This window comes from Neopsephotus bourkii, unplaced genomic scaffold (assembly GCF_033783945.1).
Source record: "Neopsephotus bourkii isolate Nb327-2 ecotype Australia unplaced genomic scaffold, CSIRO-AGI_Nbou_v1 NB_1025, whole genome shotgun sequence".
NCBI classification, from domain to species: domain Eukaryota; kingdom Metazoa; phylum Chordata; class Aves; order Psittaciformes; family Psittacidae; genus Neopsephotus; species Neopsephotus bourkii.
In genome coordinates, this window is record NW_026901514.1 from 385,673 (window position 1) to 405,953 (window position 20,281).

A 20,281-nucleotide genomic window follows, 5' to 3' on the forward strand; every position below is an offset into this window, starting at 1 on the left:
TCCATCCATCCATCATCATCCATCCATCCATCCATCCATCATCCATCCATCATCCATCCATCATCCATCCATCATCCATCCATCCATCCATCCATCATCATCCATCCATCCATCCATCATCCATCCATCATCCATCCATCATCCATCCATCCATCATCCATCCATCATCCATCCATCATCCATCCATCCATCCCATATCCATCATCCATCCATCATCCATCCATCCATCCATCCATCCATCATCCATCCATCATCCATCCATCATCCATCCATCATCCATCCATCATCCATCCATCATCCATCATCTATCATCCATCTTCCATCCATCATCCATCACCCCCCCTCCACCCACCCTCCACCCCAACCCCCCCGTTCCCTTCCCCCTTTCCCTCCCCCCTCTCTCACTTGGTGAAGTTGGCCAGGTTCTGGATGACCTTGGCGATGAGGGTGAGGGTGCGGGCGGTCTGCTCGTCCGGATACTCCTGCATGAGCCCGAAGAGGCTGGGGGACATCACAGCGGGGCACAGGAACCTCAGGAAGAGCGAGGCGCTGATCAAGCGGTCGGCGATGTCCTCACGGCCCCGCTCGGCGCAACGCAGCCTCCAGGAGGCGAAGACCTCCTTGAGCTCCCTCGGGAACACGCTGCGTGGTGATGGGACCCACGGACACACACACAATGGGTCAGGACCCACGCAATGGGGACCCCATCAGCCAGCCCCGGCCCCAAGCACTCACCAATGGGAGTTGACCACCTTGCAGAGGGCCAGCTCGCAGCACATGCGCAGGTTGGCCTGGTGGTCGGCCAAGGTGGAGGCTGAGCACTTCATGGGGTCCACCTCGCAGTTCTCCTCTGACTCGTATAGGGCGCGGATGAACTCACCTGCATGGGGGGTGACAGAGGGACGTCAGGGACCACCCCACTGACCCATGGACAAGGGATCATGATGGGGATGTGACCATGAGTAGGGAGAACCCAACCATCCCATGGCCATGGCAATGGGGGCGTGAGCATGTGTTGGTCCCCACACTCATCAACTGCTCAACCATCCCATCGCCATAGCAACGGGGATGCAGGTTGCTAAGGGACCACCCTCTCAGCCCATGGCCATGTCAATGGGGACATGACACTTGGTCCCCACACTCATCAACTCATCAACTGCTCAACCATCCCATCGCCATAGCAACAGGGATGCAGGATGTGAAGGGACCACCCAACCATCCCATGGCCATGGCAATGGGGACATGACCATGTGTTGGTCCCCACACTCATCAACCGCTCAACCATCCCATCGCCATAGCAACAGGGATGCAGGTTGCTAAGGGACCACCCAATCAGCCCATGGCCATGGCAATGGGGACATGACCATGTGTTGGTCCCCACACTCATCAACCGCTCAACCATCCCATCACCATAGCAACAGGGATGCAGGTTGTGAAGGGACCACCCAACCATCCCATGGCCATGGCAATGGGGACATGACCATGTGTTGGTCCCCACAGTCATCAACCACTCAACCATCCCATCACCATAGCAACAGGGATGCAGGTTGTGAAGGGACCACCCAACCATCCCATGGCCATGCCAATGGTGACATGACCATCAACTCATCAACAGTTCAACCATCCCATCACCATAGCAACAGGGATGCAGGTTGTGAAGGGACCACCCAATCAGCCAATGGCCATGCCAATGGGGACGTGACCATGTGTTGGTCCCCACACTCATCAACCGCTCAACCATCCCATCGCCATAGCAACAGGGATGCAGGTTGTGAAGGGAGCACCCAACCATCCCATGGCCATGGCAATGGGGACGTGAGCATGTGTTGGTCCCCACACTCATCAATTCATCAACCGCTCAACCATCCCATCACCATAGCAACAGGGATGCAGGCTGTGAATGGACCACCCATGAGAAGGGACCACCCCAATGGGACCATGGCCATGCCTGGGGACTCTTGGCCATGCTGGGGCCTGGTGGAGCTCACCAATGGCATCCTTGAGGTATTTCTGGCCGATGAGCTTCAGATACTCCTCGATGGCTTTCGTGGCGAGGGTGTTCTCCCGGAAGATGAGGTGCTCCCGGTCCATGAAGCGATCCACCTCCGTCATGGCCATGTCCGACAGGAAGTCCTGCCCAAGGCTGTCAGGGCAGCCCCGTGCCCAGACACCCTCCCTGCACCCTTGTGTCCGTCCTCCCTCTTCTGTCCATCTATCCATCATGCATTCATCCATGTATCCATCATCCATCCATCATCATCCATCATCCATCCATGCCTCCATCTACCATCCATCCATCATCCATCCATCCTTCATCCAACGATCCATCATCCAACTATCATCCATCCATCCATCCATCCATCCTTCATCCATCCATCCTTCTTCCATCTGTCCATCCATCATCCATCCATACATTCATCCATACATCCCCTCCACCCAAATTGTCTCCACCCCCTTATCCATGTCCCTGTCCATCTAGTCATGCAACTGTTTCCAGCTATCTCCACATGGTCTTCATCCATCCATCCATCATCCATCCATCCATCCATCCATCCATCATCCATCATCCATCCATCCATCCATCCATCCATCATCCATCATCCATCCATCCATCATCTGTTCATCCATCCATGCATCCATCCATCCATCCATCATCCATCCATCCATCATCCATCCATCCATCCCCCCATTCATCATCCATCCTCCCCCCCCTCCCTCCCTCCCTCCCTCCCTCCCTCCATCCCCATCCCCACCTTGGCCTTGCCGGTGCTCTGCAGGATGTGCACCAACGCGCAGGCCACCTCCTCCTTGCTCTTCACGCTCAGCACGGGCTCCAACACCGCGCACAGCATCCGGTAGTTGTTGGTCACGTACTCGGCAAACTCCTTGTAGAGCTCCATGGGGAGGATGCTCATGGTCTGGAACCTGCTCTTCACCCTCAACGCCGGACACCCGGCCTTGCTCTTGCTCCCGCTGGGTTGGCTGAGCGGGTACCACTGCTCGGCGAAGTGCCTGCCGGTCACGCTGGCGATGGGGATGCTCACCATCCCCACGTAGTTGCTCTTGTCCTTCTTCCTCTTCTTATCCGTGTCCTTGTAGAGGTGGAGGCGGATGGTGCGCACGGCGGGCAGGTTGTTGAACTCGAAATGCTCCCCCCAGAACACGTTGTCGGTGCGGGCCTTGCTGGTGGTGCGGGCGTAGAGCATGTCGTCCAGGCACAGCTCGCAGTAGTAGCGCTTCTTGGGGGGCAGGTCCCGCGCCTCGATCACCCACAGCTTCAGGACGTTGTCCACCCGCCGGCTGTTGTCCTGCAGCGGGGGTGAGGGAGGATGTGGAAGGGGGAGCTCGAGGAGGTGGGGATGGGGGGGGGGTGGCCATTGGTTATTGGGGTACCGAGGGGAGAGGTTGGCTGAGAGGGGGGGCCGGGAGGAGGGGCTACCCTGGGGATGGCATCGCCGGTGAGCATCCCCAGCCCCATCAATGAGCATCCCCATCCCCATCAATGAACATCCCCATCACCATCAATGAGCATCCCCATCACCACCAGTGAGCATCCCCATCACCACCAGTGAGCATCCTCATCCCCATCAATGAGCATCCCCATCACCACCAGTGAGCATCCCCATCCCCATCAATGAGCATCCCCACCACCACCAGTGAGCATCCCCATCCCCATCAATGAGCATCCCCATCACCATAAATGAGCATCCACATCCCCATCAATGAGCATCCTCAGCCCCATCAATGAGCATCCCCATCACCACCACTGAGTATCCCCATCCCCATCAATGAGCATCCCCATCCCCATCTGTGACCATCCCCATCCCCACCAGTGACCATCAACATCCTCACCAGTGACCATTCTTAACCATACCAGTTGACCATCCCCACCCATTAACCATCCTTGTCCCACCAGCTGATCATCATCACTGCTTGACCATCCCCATCCATTGCCCATTCCCATCCCCACCCCTTGCCCATCCCCACCAGCTGCCCCTCACCTTGTTGGGCTTCACAGCCCTCTGCAGGTTCTCGATCCATTTGTCCCTCTCAGCAGCCGAGCGGCAGGCGAAGCACTTGGTCCCAGAAGCCGTGGTCACCTTGAGAGGGGGGGGTTGAAGATGGTCAAACCCCATCGAGCGTTCATCATCCATCCATCATCCATCATCCATCCACCATCCATCAATCATCCATCCACCATCCATCCATCATCCATCCATCCATCCATCATCCATCCATCACCCATCCATCCATCATCCATCCATCACCCATCCATCCATCATCCATCATCCATCCATCATCCATCATCCACCCATCCACCCATCAATGGCGCCGACCGGACCCCACGGTGAGGGCCAGGGCTCTGATCCCCACCTCGAAGCAGAACTCCTGGCCCAGGATGCTGCTGTGCACAGCCTTGATGATGGAGTCCTCGTCCAGGTTCAGCTCCAGAGCCTCGGCCGCGCTGCTGGGGCTCAGCAGGGACTCGTGCGAATGGGACTCCTTGAAGCTCTGCATCAGCCGGGCCCTGGGTTGGGGGGGGGACAACGTGGGGGGACACCCGGGAGTCACCCCCCCCAACCCCACCAATGGCACCTCCCATGGGGACCCCCCCCCACCACCAAGGCCCCCCAGATGTGGGAGTCTGGGGTCACCCCCAGAAGAGGGGACACCCTAAAATAGGGTGATCACAGCATGAGGACCATCACTTGACCATCTCCATCACATGACCATCTCCATCACATGATCATACTCATCAGCTGACCATCTTCATCCCCACCACTTGACCATCTCCATCAGCTGACCATCCTCATCCCCATCACTTGACCATCCCCATCACTTTACCATCCTCATCCCCACCACTTGACCATCTCCATCAGCTGACCATCATCATCACCATCGCTTGACCACCTCCATCACTTGACCATCCTCATCCCCATCACTTGACCATCTCCATCACATGATCATACTCATCAGTTGACCATCCTCATCCCCATCACTTGACCATCCTCATCAGCTGACCATCCTCATCAGCTGACCATCCTCATCACTTGACCATCCCCATCAGCTGACCATCCTCATCCCCATCACTGGACCATCCCCATCACGTGACCACCTCCATCACTTGACCATCCTCATCCCCATCACTTCACCATCCCCATCAGTTGACCATCCTCATCCCCATCCTTGACCATCCTCATCCCCATCACTTGACCATCCCCATCAATGGACCATCCCCATCACTGGACCATCTCCATCACTTGACCACCCCCATCCCCATCACTGGACCATCTCCATCCATTGACCACCCCCACCCCCACCCTTCCGACCACCCCCATGCCACCAACCGCCGGCGCCTGCCGCCGCGGTGCCGTCACCCCCCACCTGTCATGGTCGGCGCTGCGGAAGCGGGGCAGGATCTGCCGGAAGCTGCTGGTGCGGTCGAGCTTGGGCTGGCTCTTGGTGCGCTTGATGGAGCTCTTGAGGCGGCGGCTCAGGAAGCCTTGCTGGGGTACAGGCGGCTGAAGGAGGGGCCCATGGGGGGGCCCGGGGGGGGGGGGGGGGGAAGGGGCCGGGGGGGGATCAATGGGGGCCAAGGGGTTTGGGGGGTGCAGGGGACTGTGGTGGGGATGGGTGGAGGAGCTGTGGGGATGGGGATGAGGGGGGGGTAGGACCAGGGTGACCGTGGTGATGGGGGAGGTGGGAGCTTGGTTACTATGGCAATGGGTGGTCCTGGTTACCATGGTGATGGAGGATGTAGGACCAAGGTTACTATGTCAATGGGTGGTCGGGGTTGCTATGGTGATGGAGGACATAGGACCAAGGTAACCATGGTGATGGGGGATGTAGGACCAGGGTTACTATGTCAATGGGTGGTAGGGGTTGCTATGGTGATGGAGGATGTAGGACCAAGGTGACCATGGTGATGGGGGAGGTAGGACCAGGGTTACTATGTCAATGGGTGGTCAGGGTTACTATGGTGAAGGAGGATGTAGGACCAGGGTTACTATGTCAATGGGTGGTTGGGGTTGCTATGGTGAAGAAGGATGTAGGACCAGGGTTACAATGGGGATGGAGGGGTAGGACCAGGGTAACCATGGCAATAGGTGGTCAGGGTGACCATGGTGTTGGTAGTATAGGAGCAGGGCTACCACAGTGCTGGGTGGTGCAGGAGCAGGGTTACCATAGCAACGAGTGATGTAGGAGCGGGGTTGCCATGGTGACGGGAAGCGTGGGAACAGGGTTGCCATGGTGATGGGTGATGTAGGGCCGAGGTTACCATGGCGATGGGCAGCATAGGAGCACTGCTACCACGATGGGTGGTCAGGGTTACCATGGCGATGGGAAGCATAGGAACGGCGTTACCATGGCGACGGGTGGTGCAGGAGCAGGGTTACCATGGCAACGAGTGATGCAGGAGCAGGGGGCTGGGTGCTCATGCTTGCCATAGCGATGGTTGTATAGGACCCGGGTTGCCATGGCGACAGGGAGCGTGGGAACGGGGTCACCATGGTGATGGGTGGTGCGGGGACCAGGGTTACCATAGCAACGGATAGCATGGGGTTGCCATGGGGACAGGGAAGGTGGGAGCGGGGTTACCATGGCAACAGGCGTGTGGAGGAGCAGGGGAAGGGGCCGTGTGGGATGGGGGCAACCGTGGTAACACGTGTGTGCACGGGGGGGTAACCATGGCAACAGGCATGGGAGGGACAGGGATAACCAAGGTCATACGTGTGTGCAGGATGGGGTGGCCATAGCAACATACATGTGCATGATGGGATAACCATGGTGACATACATGTGCATGATGGGATAACCATGGTGACATACATGTGCATGATGCAGTAACCATGGCAACATACGTGTGCAGGCCACGGTAACCAAGGTCATACGTCTGTGCAAGACCAGGGGAATGACCATGACAACATACATGTGCATGATGGGGTAACCACAGCAACATACATGTGCAGGACCAGCGTAACCATAGCAACGTATGTGTGGGACCACAATAACTCCAGCAACATACATGTAGCATGATGGGAGAACCACAACAACATCCACGAGCGCGATGCAGTAACCATAGCAACATACATGTAGCATGACAGGATAACCACGCCGACATCCACGAGCGCGATGCAGTAACCATAGCAACATACGTGTAGCATGATGGGATAACCACGCCGACATCCATAGCAACATACATGTAGCATGACGGGATACCCACGACAACATCCACGCGCACGATGCAGTAACCATAGCAACATACATGTGCAGGCCACGGTAACCACGGCAACACCCGCACACGGGATGCTCCGGCAACACGCGTGATGGGGGGGTAACCATGGCAACAAGCGTGTGCGGATGGCGGTACCCATGGCACGTGTGGATGGCGGTACCCATGGCGACAGGCGATGGCTGTAACCATGGCGACAGGCGGATGGTGGTAACCATGGCGACAGGCGTGTGCGGATGGCGGTACCCATGGCGCGTGTGGATGGCGGTAACCATGGCGACAGGCGTGTGCTCACCGAGGGCCGGAAGGGGGGGGCTGGGGGGGCGTCCATGTTGATGCTGTACTGCTTCCCACCCGGAACGCTCTTCCTACGGGAGCGGCCTCCGTGGTAATCTGGGGACAAAGGGGGGGGGGACACACATAGAAGAGCATGAGGGGACAAGGGGGGGACCCCAACATCCCCCCCCCCACCACTTCCCATTGAGGGGTCCTGATGGGGATATAGAGGGGTTATAGGGGGTCCTGGAGGGGATGGGGTGGTCCCAAAGGTTCAAAGGGGGTCCTAGGGGGGTATATGGGGTTCATAGGGGGGGATTAAAGGGTGTTGGGGAGGGGGTTAAGGAGGGATAAGGGAGGGATATGGGGGGGTTCACGGGGCCCAGGGGGGTCAATGGGACCCAGGGGTCCCCCAAGTACTGGGGAGGGCCCTGAGGCCCCCCCCTAAGCTACCAGCAGGACCCAAGTGCACCCCCTCCCCCCATAACAAGGTCCCCCCAAACTCTGCCCCCCCAATACCCTTAACCCCCCCTTGGCCTTCATGTCCCCCTAATTCTACCCCCCCCATAAATTATAGGGTCCCCTAAACTCTACCCCCCCCAAAACCTCATTAACCCCCCCCTTTGCCCTTGGCCTCCCCTTACCCCTGACCCCACCCCCCAATCTCAGCTCCCCACAATCCCAGACCCCCCCCATTATCATCACCCCCCATTATCATCCCCCCCATTACCATCACCCCCCATTACCATCACCCCCATTATCATCACCCCCCCATTATCATCCCCCCATCATCATCACCCCCCCATTATCATCCCCCCATTATCTCCCCCATTATCATCCCCCCATTATCATCACCCCCCCATTATCATCCCCCCCATTATCATCACCCCCTATATCATCCCCATCACCCCCATTATCACCCCCCCATTATCACCCCCCATTATCACCCCCCCATTATCACCCCCCCCATTATCCCCCCCCCATTTCCTACCAGCCACGGTCCTGCTGCCTCCCTCCAGGCTGAGTCGGGGCCCAGGGGGGGGCCCCAGGGTTCCCCGTAGGGCCCAGGGGGGGCCGGGTTGGGGGGGGCCCCACATGGCTCCGCCCCCCCCTTTCGTTTACAGCCCCCCCGGGGCCCCCCCACGAGGCCCGGGGGCAGCCGGGGGGGACCCGGTCCCCGGCCGCATCCCCGCACACGCGGGTACCACGGGCGGCGGCGGCGGCTCACACACACGGTCCCTATGGATGTAACTGGTCCCTATGGGATGCTGGTCCCTATGGATGTAACTGGTCCCTATGGATGTAACTGGTCCCTATGGGATGCACTCGGTCCCTATGGGATGGGCCTGGTCCCGATGGATGTAACTGGTCCCTATGGATGTAACTGGTCCCTATGGGATGCACTCAGTCCCTATGTGATGGGCCTGGTCCCGATGGATGTAACTGGTCCCTATGGATGTAACTGGTCCCTATGGGATGCACTCGGTCCCTATGGATGGGCCTGGTCCCTATGGGATGGGCCTGGTCCCTATGGGATGCTCCAGGTCCCTATGGATGCGCCTGGTCCCTATGGATGTACCTGGTCCCTATGGGATGCACCCGGACCCTATGGATGTAATTGGTCCCTATGGGATGCACCCGGTCCCTATGGGATGCTTGAGGTCCCTATGGATGCTTGAGGTCCCTATGGATGTAACTGGCCCCTATCGGATGCACCAAGTCCCTATGGATGTAACTGGTCCCTATCGGATGCTTGAGGTCCCTATGGGATGCACAAGGTCCCTGTGGATGCACCTGGTCCCTATGGATGCACCCAGTCCCTATGGATGCGCCTGGTCCCTATGAGATGCTTGCAGGCCCTATAGGATGCTTGTGGTCCCTGTGGATGCGCCTGGTCCCTATGGGATGCTTGAGGTCCCTATGGATGTGCCTGACCCCTATGGATGCACCCGGTCCCTATGGGATGCACCCAGTCCCTATGGGATGCACCAGGTCCCTATGGATGTGCCTGCTCCCTACAGGATGTGCAGTCACTATGGGATGTGCACACTCACTATGGGATGTGCATGGTCCCTATGGATGCACCAGGTCCCTATGGGATGTGCACACTCACTCTGCCTTGTGCATGGTCCCTATAGGGCCCCGCATGGTCCCTATGGGGCTTTGCACACTCACTATGGGATGTACCCGGTCCCTATGGGCCCTGCATGGTCCCTATGGGGCTTTGCACACTCACTATGGGATGTACCCGGTCCCTATAGGGCCCCACATGGTCCCTATGGGGCTTTGCACACTCACCACGGGTCTCGCACACTCACTATGGGATGCACGCACTCACCCCGGCCATCGCACGCTCACTATGGGATGTACCCGGGCCCTATGGGCCCTATGGGCCTTGCACACGTCCCTGCACCCCCAAACGCTTGTGCCCCCCCCCCCCAAAGCCTTTGCACGCTCGGCACCGGCCGCGCACGCTCAATGTCACCCCCAAACGCTTGCACACGCACCCCCCCCCTTGCACACGCAGCCTCGCAACCGGTTCACGCCCGTTTCACACCGTTCCGGACCCGTTTCGGACCCGTTTCAGCCCCATTTCACGCCCGTTTCAGACCCGTTTCAAGCCGTTCCACACCCGTTCAGACCCGTTCCACACCGTTCCGGACCCGTTCAACGCCGTTTCACAGCCATTCCACACCGTTTCAGACCCGTTTCAGCCCCGTTCCACACCGTTTCACGCCTTTCCAGACCCGTTCCACACCGTTCCAGACCCGTTCAACGCCGTTTCCGACCCGTTTCAAGCCGTTTCAGACCCGTTTCACACCGTTTCAAGCCGTTCCACACCGTTCCAGACCCGTTTCACGCCGTTCCGGACCCGTTCCACACCGTTTCAGACCCGTTCCACACCGTTTCAGACCCGTTCCACACCGTTTCACGCCGTTCCACACCCGTTTCAAGCCGTTTCAGACCCGTTTCAAGCCGTTCCACACCGTTTCAGACCCGTTCCACACCGTTTCACACCGTTTCAGACCCGTTTCACGCCGTTTCAAGCCGTTCCAGACCCGTTTCAGACCCGCTCCACACCGTTTCAAGCCGTTTCACACCGTTCTAGACCCGTTCCACACCAGTTCAGACCCGTTCAGACCCGTTCCAGACCCGTTTCACGCCGTTCCGCACTCACCCTCCCGCCGCCGCCGCCCCGCGCGCTCACGCTCCGCCCCCGCCGCGCGCGCCCCGCTGGCCCCGCCCCCTTCGCACTTCCCCCCTCCCCCCCCCCCCCCTTCGGGTGCGCGCGGCACCGCCCCGGACCTAGGGGGGAGGATGGGGGGGGGGAGGGGGCGGGGCGATGGTTGCCAAGGGAAACGGTGGCCACGCCCCCTCCTCCCTCCCCCCCCGTGGGAACCCGCAGTGACGTCACCGCGGTGCCAATGGACTGGGGGGGGTGGCACTGGTGGGGATGGGGACAGTGATAATGGTGGCACTGGTGGCCGTTGGGATGGTGGAACTGGTGATACTGGTGGGGATGGTGGCACTGGTGGTGATGGGGATGGTGGCACTGGTGGTACTGGTGGGGATGGTGGCACTGGTGGCCATTGGGATGGTGGAACTGGTGATACTGGTGGGGATGGTGGCACTGGTGATACTGGTGGCCATTGGGATGGCGGAACTGGTGATACTGGTGGGGATGGTGGCACTGGTGGCCATTGGGATGGTGGCACTGGTGGCACTGCTAGTGATGGGGATGGGGTCACTGGTGATACTGGCGGCAATGGTGGTGATGGGGACAGTGATAGGGATGGTGGTGGCCATAGAGATGGTGGCACTGGTGGGGATGGGGATGGTGACACTGGTGATACTGGTGGCATTGGTGATCACAAGGATGGTGGCACTGGTGGTGATAGGGATGGTGGTGGCCATAGGGATGGTGTCACTGGTGGCACTGGTGGCACTGGGGATGGTGGTGGCCATGGGGATGGTGGCACAGGTAGCACTGATGACACTGGTGGCACTGGTGGTGATGGGGATGGTGGCACTGGTGATACCGGCAGCACTGGTGGTGATGGGGCTGGTGGTGACCATGGGGCTGATGGCACTGGTGGCACTGGTGGCACTGGTGGCACTGGGGAGGGTGGCACTGGTGGCACTGGGGATGACAGCGGTCACAATGGTGGCGATGCGGTGACACCGGTGGTGGGGGCACATGGCTGGTCCTCCCCTCCCTGTTCTCTGCGCAGTGGCCATGGTGGTACTGGTGGCACTGGATGGTGATGATGGTGACACTGGTGGCAGTGGATCTGGTGACACTGGTGGCACTGGTAACAGTGGATGGGGATGATGGGGATGATGGCAACACTGGTGGCACTGGATGGTGATGATGGTGACACTGGTGGCACTGGTTGCAATGGATGGTGACACTGGTGACAGTGGTGGCACTGGTTGCAATGGGTGGTGATGATGGTGACACTGGTAACACTGGATGGTGATGATGGTGACACTGGTGACACTGATAACAGTGGATGGTGATGATGGTGATGATGGTGACACTGGTGGCACTGGTAACAGTGGATGGTGATGATGGTGATGATGGTGACAGTGGTGACACTGGTAACAGAGGATAGTGATGATGGTGACACTGGTGACACTGGTAACACTGGATGGTGATGCTGGTGGCACTGGTTACACTGGTGACAGTGGACAGTGATGCTGGTGACACTGGTGGCCATGGGGAGGGGGTGGCACTGGCGACACCGGTGCTGGAGACCACGGTGATGGGCGCCGGCGGGTGTCACCCTCCCCCCCCCATCCCCATCCCCATCCCCATCCCCATCCCCATCCCGTTCCCATGGCAACGCGTTCGGCGCCGTCACAACGCACCGGGGGGAAACGGGGAGGGGGCGGGGCTAAAGGGGAGGGGGGCGGAGCCTCCGGGGGCCCTCCCCCCCCTTCCCTCCTTCCATGTGTCCCCTCGTGTCCCCTCCCCCTACCAAAGGCCACCCACGGAGGGGGGGGGGGAGGGGCGGGGTCATGACCTCGGAACCCTGGGTCCATTGGGGGGGGATGGGAAAACGGGGGGGGGGGGATGGGAAAAGGAGGGGGAGGGATTTGGAAGGGGGGGGAGGGGGGGCGGGGTCATGACCTCGGACCCCCCTTGGTCCATTTTGGGGGTGTTTTGCGGGGGGGGGGGGGTAAGGACCAACCCCCTCCCCTCCCCCCCTCCCTTCCCCTTTCTTCCCCCCCCCCCCCCCCCCCGCGGGGTTTCCCTAGCAACGGTTGCCGGGCAGCCATGCGTGCCTCCCGCGAGCATTATGGGATGGCCGAGCTCTAGGAGCGGCATCAATGTGGGGAAAGGAGGATGGAAAACGGGGGGGGGTTAAAGGGTTTAAACCACCCCCCCCAACTTAACATGGTCCAACCCATATCGGGGACCCCCCCCCCCTATATCCGGTACCGTGCTCGGGATGGGGCCTCCCCTCCACCGGGACACTGACGGTCCGGCGCAGCAGTTTACTCCGGCACGGTTCGCTCCTTCGATCCCGGATGAGCAAAGGATGGATCTGGGATAACGATAGGGGAAAAACGGGGGGGGGAATAAACCGAGCAATAGGAACCCCCCCCCCCATTATTCCCAATGTAATGCACCCCCCTTTTCCTCCTTCATCCCTCACCTCCTCCTCATCCAGCATCAGCAGCTGGTTCCCGGAGATGATGCAGAACCGGGGGTTCCAGGGCGGCCGCTCGTAGGGGGAGGGGGCGTAGGGCCCGCGTGCCAAAGGGGGGGGGCCTCGCACATCTGGGGGTCCCCCCCATGGGGGCAAAAGGTCACATCTGGGGCGCCCTTCCCCCTCCTCCCCATAGAGATGCTCCTTTCCCTTCCCCCCCCCCCTTTTACATCCCTATACCCCCAATGCAACCAGCATCCTGCATCCCGGCGTTGCCTTGGTAACGGGGGGGGGGCTCAAAATGGGGTCTATGGGTGCTTCAGGGTGGGGCTATGGGATCAAAATGGGGTCCTTGGGTGGTTTAGGGTGTGGGGGGGAAAAAGGGGTGCTTGTGGGGGGGGGAAATGGGGTCTTTAAAGGGGGGCTCCAAAATGGGGTCTTTGGGTGCTATGGGGTGGGCAAAATGAGGTCCATGGGTGATATGGGGAGGGGTGGAAAATGGGGTCTATGGGTGCTATGGGGGGGGGTGAGGGCCTAAATGGGGTCCATGGGGGGGGTGTGGAGTCAAAATGGGGTCCATGGGGGCTCCAGGGTGGGGGGGGCCTCCCACGCTATGGAGGGGGGGGAGGCCGTGGCCCCCCCCCAGCCCCGGCCCCATTTTGGAAGTGGGTCAGGCCAGGCCCTGGGGACCCCCCCCCCTCATCCTAATGCCCCCCCCCCACACCGGTACCGGAACCGGACATGGAACCGGTTACATTCCCCCGTTACCGGTATAACCGGGTACCAGCATCCCCCCCCCCCCAGTACCAGCATCACCAGGGACTGGTATCACTGGGTACCAGCATCCTCCCACGGTCCTGGCCCCCCCCCCCCCCCACTTCCCACCCCCCACGCCCCGATACCAGCTCCCCCAGTAACAGCATCAACCCGGTACCGGCATCACCAAGGACCGGACCACCCCCGGTACCAGCATCCTTAGGTACCGGTATAACCGGGTACCAGCATCCCCCCGGTAACAGCATCCTTAGGTACCGGTATAACCGGGTACCAGCATCCCCCCGGTACCAGCATCCTTAGGTACCGGTATAACCGGGTACCAGCATCCCCATGGTACCAGCATCCTTAGGTACCGGTATAACCGGGTACCAGCATCCCCCCGGTAACAGCATCCTTAGGTACCGGTATAACCGGGTACCAGCATCCCCATGGTACCAGCATCCTTAGGTACCGGTATAACCGGGTACCAGCATCCCCCCGGTAACAGCATCCTCCCACGGCCTCCCCCCCCCTCCCAGTACCGGCCCTGCTGGGTACCAGCATCCTCCAGTCCCGATACCCCCCCCCCCCGGTCCCTAACCCCATTCCCGGTCCCAGCATCCCCCAGTACCGCTATCACCGGGTACCAGCATCCTCCCACGGGCCCGCTCTCCCCGTATCCGGCCCCATTGGGTACCAGCATCCCCCGGTACCAGCATCCCCCCCGTTGCGGTACCACCGCCTCCCAGCATCCCCCAGTTACCGGTATCACCGGTATCACTGGTAACCAGCATCCTCCCACGGGCCCGGTGGTGGTACCCACACCACCCCCCCCCCCCCCGCCATCGCTGGGTACCAGCATCCCCCGTTATCCCGTTATCCCGGGTCCCAGCATCCCTCGGTCTCCCGTTATCCCCGGGTCCCAGCATCCCCCGCTGCGGATCGGGGCCCCCCCCCCCCAAACTCCGGTTGTGGGGTCGGGTCCGAACCCCCTCCCCCCCCCGTTATCGATCCCATCCCATCCCCCCCCCGTTACCGGTACCTCGGAAGGGGACATAGGACATGGTGGTTCCAACGGCTCCTTCCCCCGGCGCGGGCGGCGCGGGGGGGCGGGGGGAGGGGCCGCGGGAGGGGGAGGGGCTAAGAAAGGAGGGGGGAGGGGCCAGGAGGGGGGAGGAGCTTGGGGGAGAGGGGGGAGGGGGCGTGGGAGGAAGGGGGGAGGGGCTATGGAGGAGGAAGGGGGGGCGTGGGAGGAGGGGGTGGGGGTGGGGTTTGGGGGAGGGGATTAAAGGGGGGGAGGGGAATGGGGGGGGTTTAAGGGGCCCCGTTGGCACCAATGGCAGCAGTGAGACCAGTGCAATACCGGTGATACCGGTGGCACCAGTATAATACCAGTGGCGCCAGTGATACCAGTATAATAACAGTGACACCAATGGCACCAGTATAACACCAGTGGCACCAGTGATACCAGTGACACCAATGGCACCAGTATAATACCAGTGGCACCAGTGACACCAGTGTAACACTAGAGACACCATTGGCACCAGTGACAAAAATGGCACCAGTATAATACCAGTGGCACTAGTGATACCAATACAATACCAGTGATACCAGTATAACACCAGTGACACCCATGGCACCAGTATCATACCAGTGGCACCAGTGATACCAGTATAACACCAGTGATGCCAGTATAACACCAGTGACACTAATGGCACCAGTATCATACCAGTGGCACCAGTGATACCAGTATAACACCAGTGACACCAATGGGACTAGTATCTCACCAGACACACCAGTATCACACCAGTATCACATCAGTATCACACCAGTACAACACCAGTATCCCATCAGTATCGCTCGCACCAGTACACCACCAGTATCGCACTAGTATCACACCAGTACACCACCAGTATCGCACCAGTACAACACCAGTATCGCACTAGTATCGCAGCAATACAACACCAGTATCGCACCAGTACAGCACCAGTATCCCATCAGTATCGCACCAGTACAACACCAATATTGCACCAGTATCCCATCAGTATCGCACCAGTACAACACCAGTATCGCACTAGTATCCCATCACTATCGCACCAGTACAACACCAGTATCGCACCAGTATCCCATCAGTATCGCACCAGCACAACACCAGTATAACACCAGTACCATCACTGGCTCCCAGCGTCCCCATTCACCCCCCCCTCCAACGTCCCCACTTTGGCCACGCCCCCTTCCGATGACGTAACGGGACAGGGGGCGGTGCCTGTCGGTGACGCGCACGGCGGGGGCGGGGAAGGGGGCGGGGCCAGCCGGGTCACGTGGGGGCGGCCGCCGAGCGGCGCGTGCGGCGGCGGGTACGGGCGGGGGAGGGGGGAGAGGAGGTTTGGGGGGGGGGGCTGGATGTGGGGCTTGGGGGTCGTGATATGGGGCTCTATGGGATGGGGCTCTATGGGGCTGTGTACGGTATATGGGGCTGTTTATGGGGTGGGGGCATGGGGGATGGGCTGTGACGGTATTTGGGGCTGTTTATGGGGCTGTATGGGGCATATGGGGCTCTATGGGGCTGTGTACGGTATATGGGGCTGTTTATGGGGCTGTATGGGGCATATGGGGCTCTATGGGGCTGTGTACGGTATATGGGGCTGTTTATGGGGCTGTATGGGGCATATGGGGCTCTATGGGGCTGTGTACGGTATATGGGGCTGTTTATGGGGCTATGTACGGTATATGGGGCTGGTTATGGGGCTGTGTACGGTATATGGGGCTGTATATGGGGCTGTGTACGGTGTATGGGGCTGTATGGGGTGTATGGGGCTGTATATGGTGCTGTGTACGGTATATGGGGCTGTATATGGGGCTATGTACGGTATATGGGGCTGTTTATGGGACTGTGTATGGTATATGGGGCTGTATGCGGTGTATGGGGCTGTATATGGTATATAGGGCTGAATGTGGGGCTGGAGGGGCTCTGTATGGGGCTGGGGACTGTATATGGGGCTGGCAGGTTCTGTATGGGGCAAGGGGGGCTGTGGGGCAGCTGTGGGGCGCACTGACCATCTCTCCCCACAGGACGGGACAGCAGCGGCTCTGCCCCACATGAAGTTGGTCTTGGGGGTGAGTTCCCTGCCCCATAGCCAGGCTGTCGTGACGGGGGGGGGAGGGGGGGTGTATCGTGACACAGGGCTATCGCGACATAGACTCTGTATCGTGCCATGGCATCTATATTGTGACAAACACGGTGCTATCACTACATGGTGTCTATATTGTGACAGGGATAGTGCTATTGTGACATAGCATCTCTATCGTGACATAGCACCGCTATTGTGACATAGCATCTATATTGTGACAGACATGGTGCTATCACGACACAGCATCTATATCATGACAGGCATGGTGCTATCATGACATAGCATCTATCACAACACAGCATCTCTATTGTGACAGACATGGTGTTATTGTGACACAGCATCTCTATCATGATGTAGCATCTCTATCACAACATGGTATCTCTATTGTGACACAGCATCTCTATCGTGACAGACACGAACACAGCATCTCTATCATGACACAGCATTTCTATCACGGCGGACATGGACATAGCATCTCTATAGTAACAGCATCTCTATTGCAACAGACATGCACATAGCGTCTCTATCACGACACACACGGACACACACAGTCATATTCTATGATTCTATAGCATCTCTATCGTGACAGACAGAGACATAGTATCTCTATTGTGACACAGCATCTCTATTGTGACAGACCTGGTGCTATTGTGAGATAGCATCTGTATCGCACCATGGCATCTCTATAGTAACACAGCATCTCTATTGTGACACAGCATCTCTATTGTGACAGACCTGGTGCTATTGTGAGATAGCATCTGTATCGCACCATGGCATCTCTATTATGACACAGCGTCTCTATCGTGACATAGCATCTATATCACACCATGGCATCTCTTTGTAACACAGCATCTCCATTGTGACACAGCATCTCTATCACGACATAGCATCTGTATGGCGGCATAGCATCTATATCACACCACAACTCAACGTAGAATATCTGAACACAGCATCGCTGTCACGACATAGCACCTGTGTTGCGACATAGCATCTATATCGCACCGTATCTCCCTCGTGACACAGCCTCTCTTATCGCGACGCAGCATCTCTATCGCGACATAGCATCTCTATCGCGACACAGCATCTCTATCGCGACACAGCATCTCTATCGCGACACAGCATCTCTATCGCGACACAGCACCTCTATCGCGACACAGCATCTCTATCGCGACAGGCGCTGGCACTGGTGACGCTGACGGTGACCCTGCAGGGGCTGGGCCGGCGCCTGCTCTCCATGGCCTCCACCCCCCGGGACCCCCCCGGGGACCCCCCCGGTGACCCCTACGCCCCCGGCACCGTCTCGGCCGCCTTCGTCACCTGCCCCAATGAGACCGTGGCCAAGGAGCTGGCCAGGTGAGGTCATGGGGTCACGGCGGGGTCACGGGGGGTCATGGGGGGGTCACAGGGGGGTCACAGGGGGGTCACGAGGTGACGATGTCCCCCCAGGGCCATGGTGGAGCAGAAGCTGGCGGCTTGTGTGAACGTCGTGCCCCACATCACCTCCATGTGAGGGAATGGGGTGTGGGGGATATGGGGTATGGGATATGGGATATATGGGGTATGGGGTTATTATGGGATATGGGATATGGGGTATGGGATATATGGGGTATGGGATATATGGGGTATATGGGGTATGGGATGTATGGGGTATGGGATGTATGGGGTATGGGATATGGGATATGGGGTATATAGGGTATGGGATATGGGGTATGGGATATGGGATATATGGGATATGGGGTATGGGATATGGGGTATGGGGTATATGGGGTATGGGGTATGGGATATATGGGGTATGGGATATGGGGTATGGGATATGGGATATATGGGGTATGGGATATATGGGGTATGGGATATATGGGGTATGGGATATGGGATATATGGGGTATGGGATATATGGGGTATGGGATATGGGATATATGGGGTATGGGATATGGGATATATGGGGTATGGGATATGGGGTATGGGATATGGGATATATGGGGTATGGGATATGGGGTATGGGATATGGGGTATGGGATACGGGGTATGGGATATGGGGTATGGGATATGGGATATGGGGTATGGCGTATATGGGATATGGGGTTCCCCACCTACCATGTCCCCCCCCAGTTACTCCTGGAAGGGGAAGCTGGAGGAGGACAACGAGGTCCTGCTGGTGAGTGCCCCCCCCAGTGTCTCCCTATGGTGCCCTTTGCCTGTCCCCAAATGACCCCAATGACCCCCCCCTCCCCCCCCAGATGATCAAGACCCGGAGCTCCCGCATCCCAGCATTGACCCAGTTCATCCGGTGAGACCCGGGGGGGGGATGGACACACACAATGGGGGGGGGGCACCCCAAAGTGATCTTGGGGTGACCTTTACCCCCTCCTCCCCCCCCCAGGTCAATGCATCCCTATGAGGTGGCCGAGGTGGTGGCCGTGCCCGTGGCCCAAGGGAACCCCCCCTACCTGCAATGGGTGCAGGAGAGCGTCCCCCCATAACCCCCCCCCCCCGTATTGGGAGTGGACTCGCCCATGTTCAATGGGGGGGGTCCCTCAATAGCCCCTTAATGGGGGGGTGCTTAATAAGGGGGGGGCTTAATAAAGGGGTGCCTTAATAAGGGGGATCCTTAATTGGGGGGGTCATTAATAAGGGGGGGGCTTAATTAGGGGTTCCTTAATGGGGGGGTCCTTAATAGGGGGGGTCCTTAATAGAGGGCTTCCTTAATAAGGGGGGGTCCTTAATAAGGAGGGGTTCTTAATAAGGGGTTCCTTAATGGAGGGGTCCTTAATAAGGGGGGCTCCTTAATAAGGGGTTCCTTAATGGGGGGGTCCTTAATAAGGGGTTCCTTAATGGGGTGGTCCTTAATAATGGGGTCCTAATTTGGGGGGTGGACTTATAAATAGAGGGTGCAGTAATGGGGGGGATAAATGGGGAGCCCCAAAATGGGGGGGACCCCAAGTTTGGGAGAGGGGGTGTGGCCTAAATAGTGGGGGTCTTTAATAAAGGTGGGGGGGAGCTCCAAATTGGGGGGGGTCCTCAATAAATGGGGGTCCCCTAAGTGTGGGGGGGATCAAGTGATGGGGTGCCCTAATGGGGGGGGAGGTCCTTAATAGGGGGGTCTTATTGGGAGGGGGGTGTATAAATAGGGGTGCACTAATGGGGGGACACAATGGGGGGGTCCCCATAGACCACATGAGGCTGCAGTGCCCTGGAGCTCTTTATTATGGGGGGGGGGTTCCAGGTTTC

The 20,281-nt window shown here is 58.7% G+C and overlaps 2 protein-coding genes across 2 annotated transcripts in view; one reads left to right on the plus strand and one right to left on the minus strand.

Annotated features, from left to right (window-relative positions):
- The window catches only part of SYNGAP1 (synaptic Ras GTPase activating protein 1), a 33,308-nt gene extending 18,262 nt beyond the window's left edge, over nt 1-15,046 (minus strand). The window contains 11 exon segments of the mRNA XM_061360445.1: nt 406-642; nt 736-880; nt 1,989-2,133; nt 2,754-3,308; nt 4,002-4,100; nt 4,375-4,528; nt 5,386-5,507; nt 7,529-7,626; nt 12,956-13,061; nt 13,173-13,297; nt 14,965-15,046. Coding sequence (XP_061216429.1) covers nt 406-642; nt 736-880; nt 1,989-2,133; nt 2,754-3,308; nt 4,002-4,100; nt 4,375-4,528; nt 5,386-5,507; nt 7,529-7,626; nt 12,956-13,061; nt 13,173-13,297; nt 14,965-14,986 — 1,808 coding nt within the window. The 5' untranslated portion in view covers nt 14,987-15,046.
- A 1,175-nt stretch (nt 15,047-16,221) lies between these two features.
- On the plus strand, nt 16,222-19,560 carry CUTA (cutA divalent cation tolerance homolog). The gene is made up of 7 exons (XM_061360424.1): nt 16,222-16,279; nt 16,995-17,039; nt 18,228-18,406; nt 18,500-18,559; nt 19,163-19,208; nt 19,291-19,340; nt 19,434-19,560. Exons 2-7 carry the CDS (start codon nt 17,022-17,024, stop codon nt 19,531-19,533), a joined length of 453 nt encoding a protein of 150 aa, XP_061216408.1. The 5' UTR covers nt 16,222-16,279; nt 16,995-17,021; the 3' UTR covers nt 19,534-19,560.
- Nucleotides 19,561-20,281: the final 721 nt, after the last annotated feature.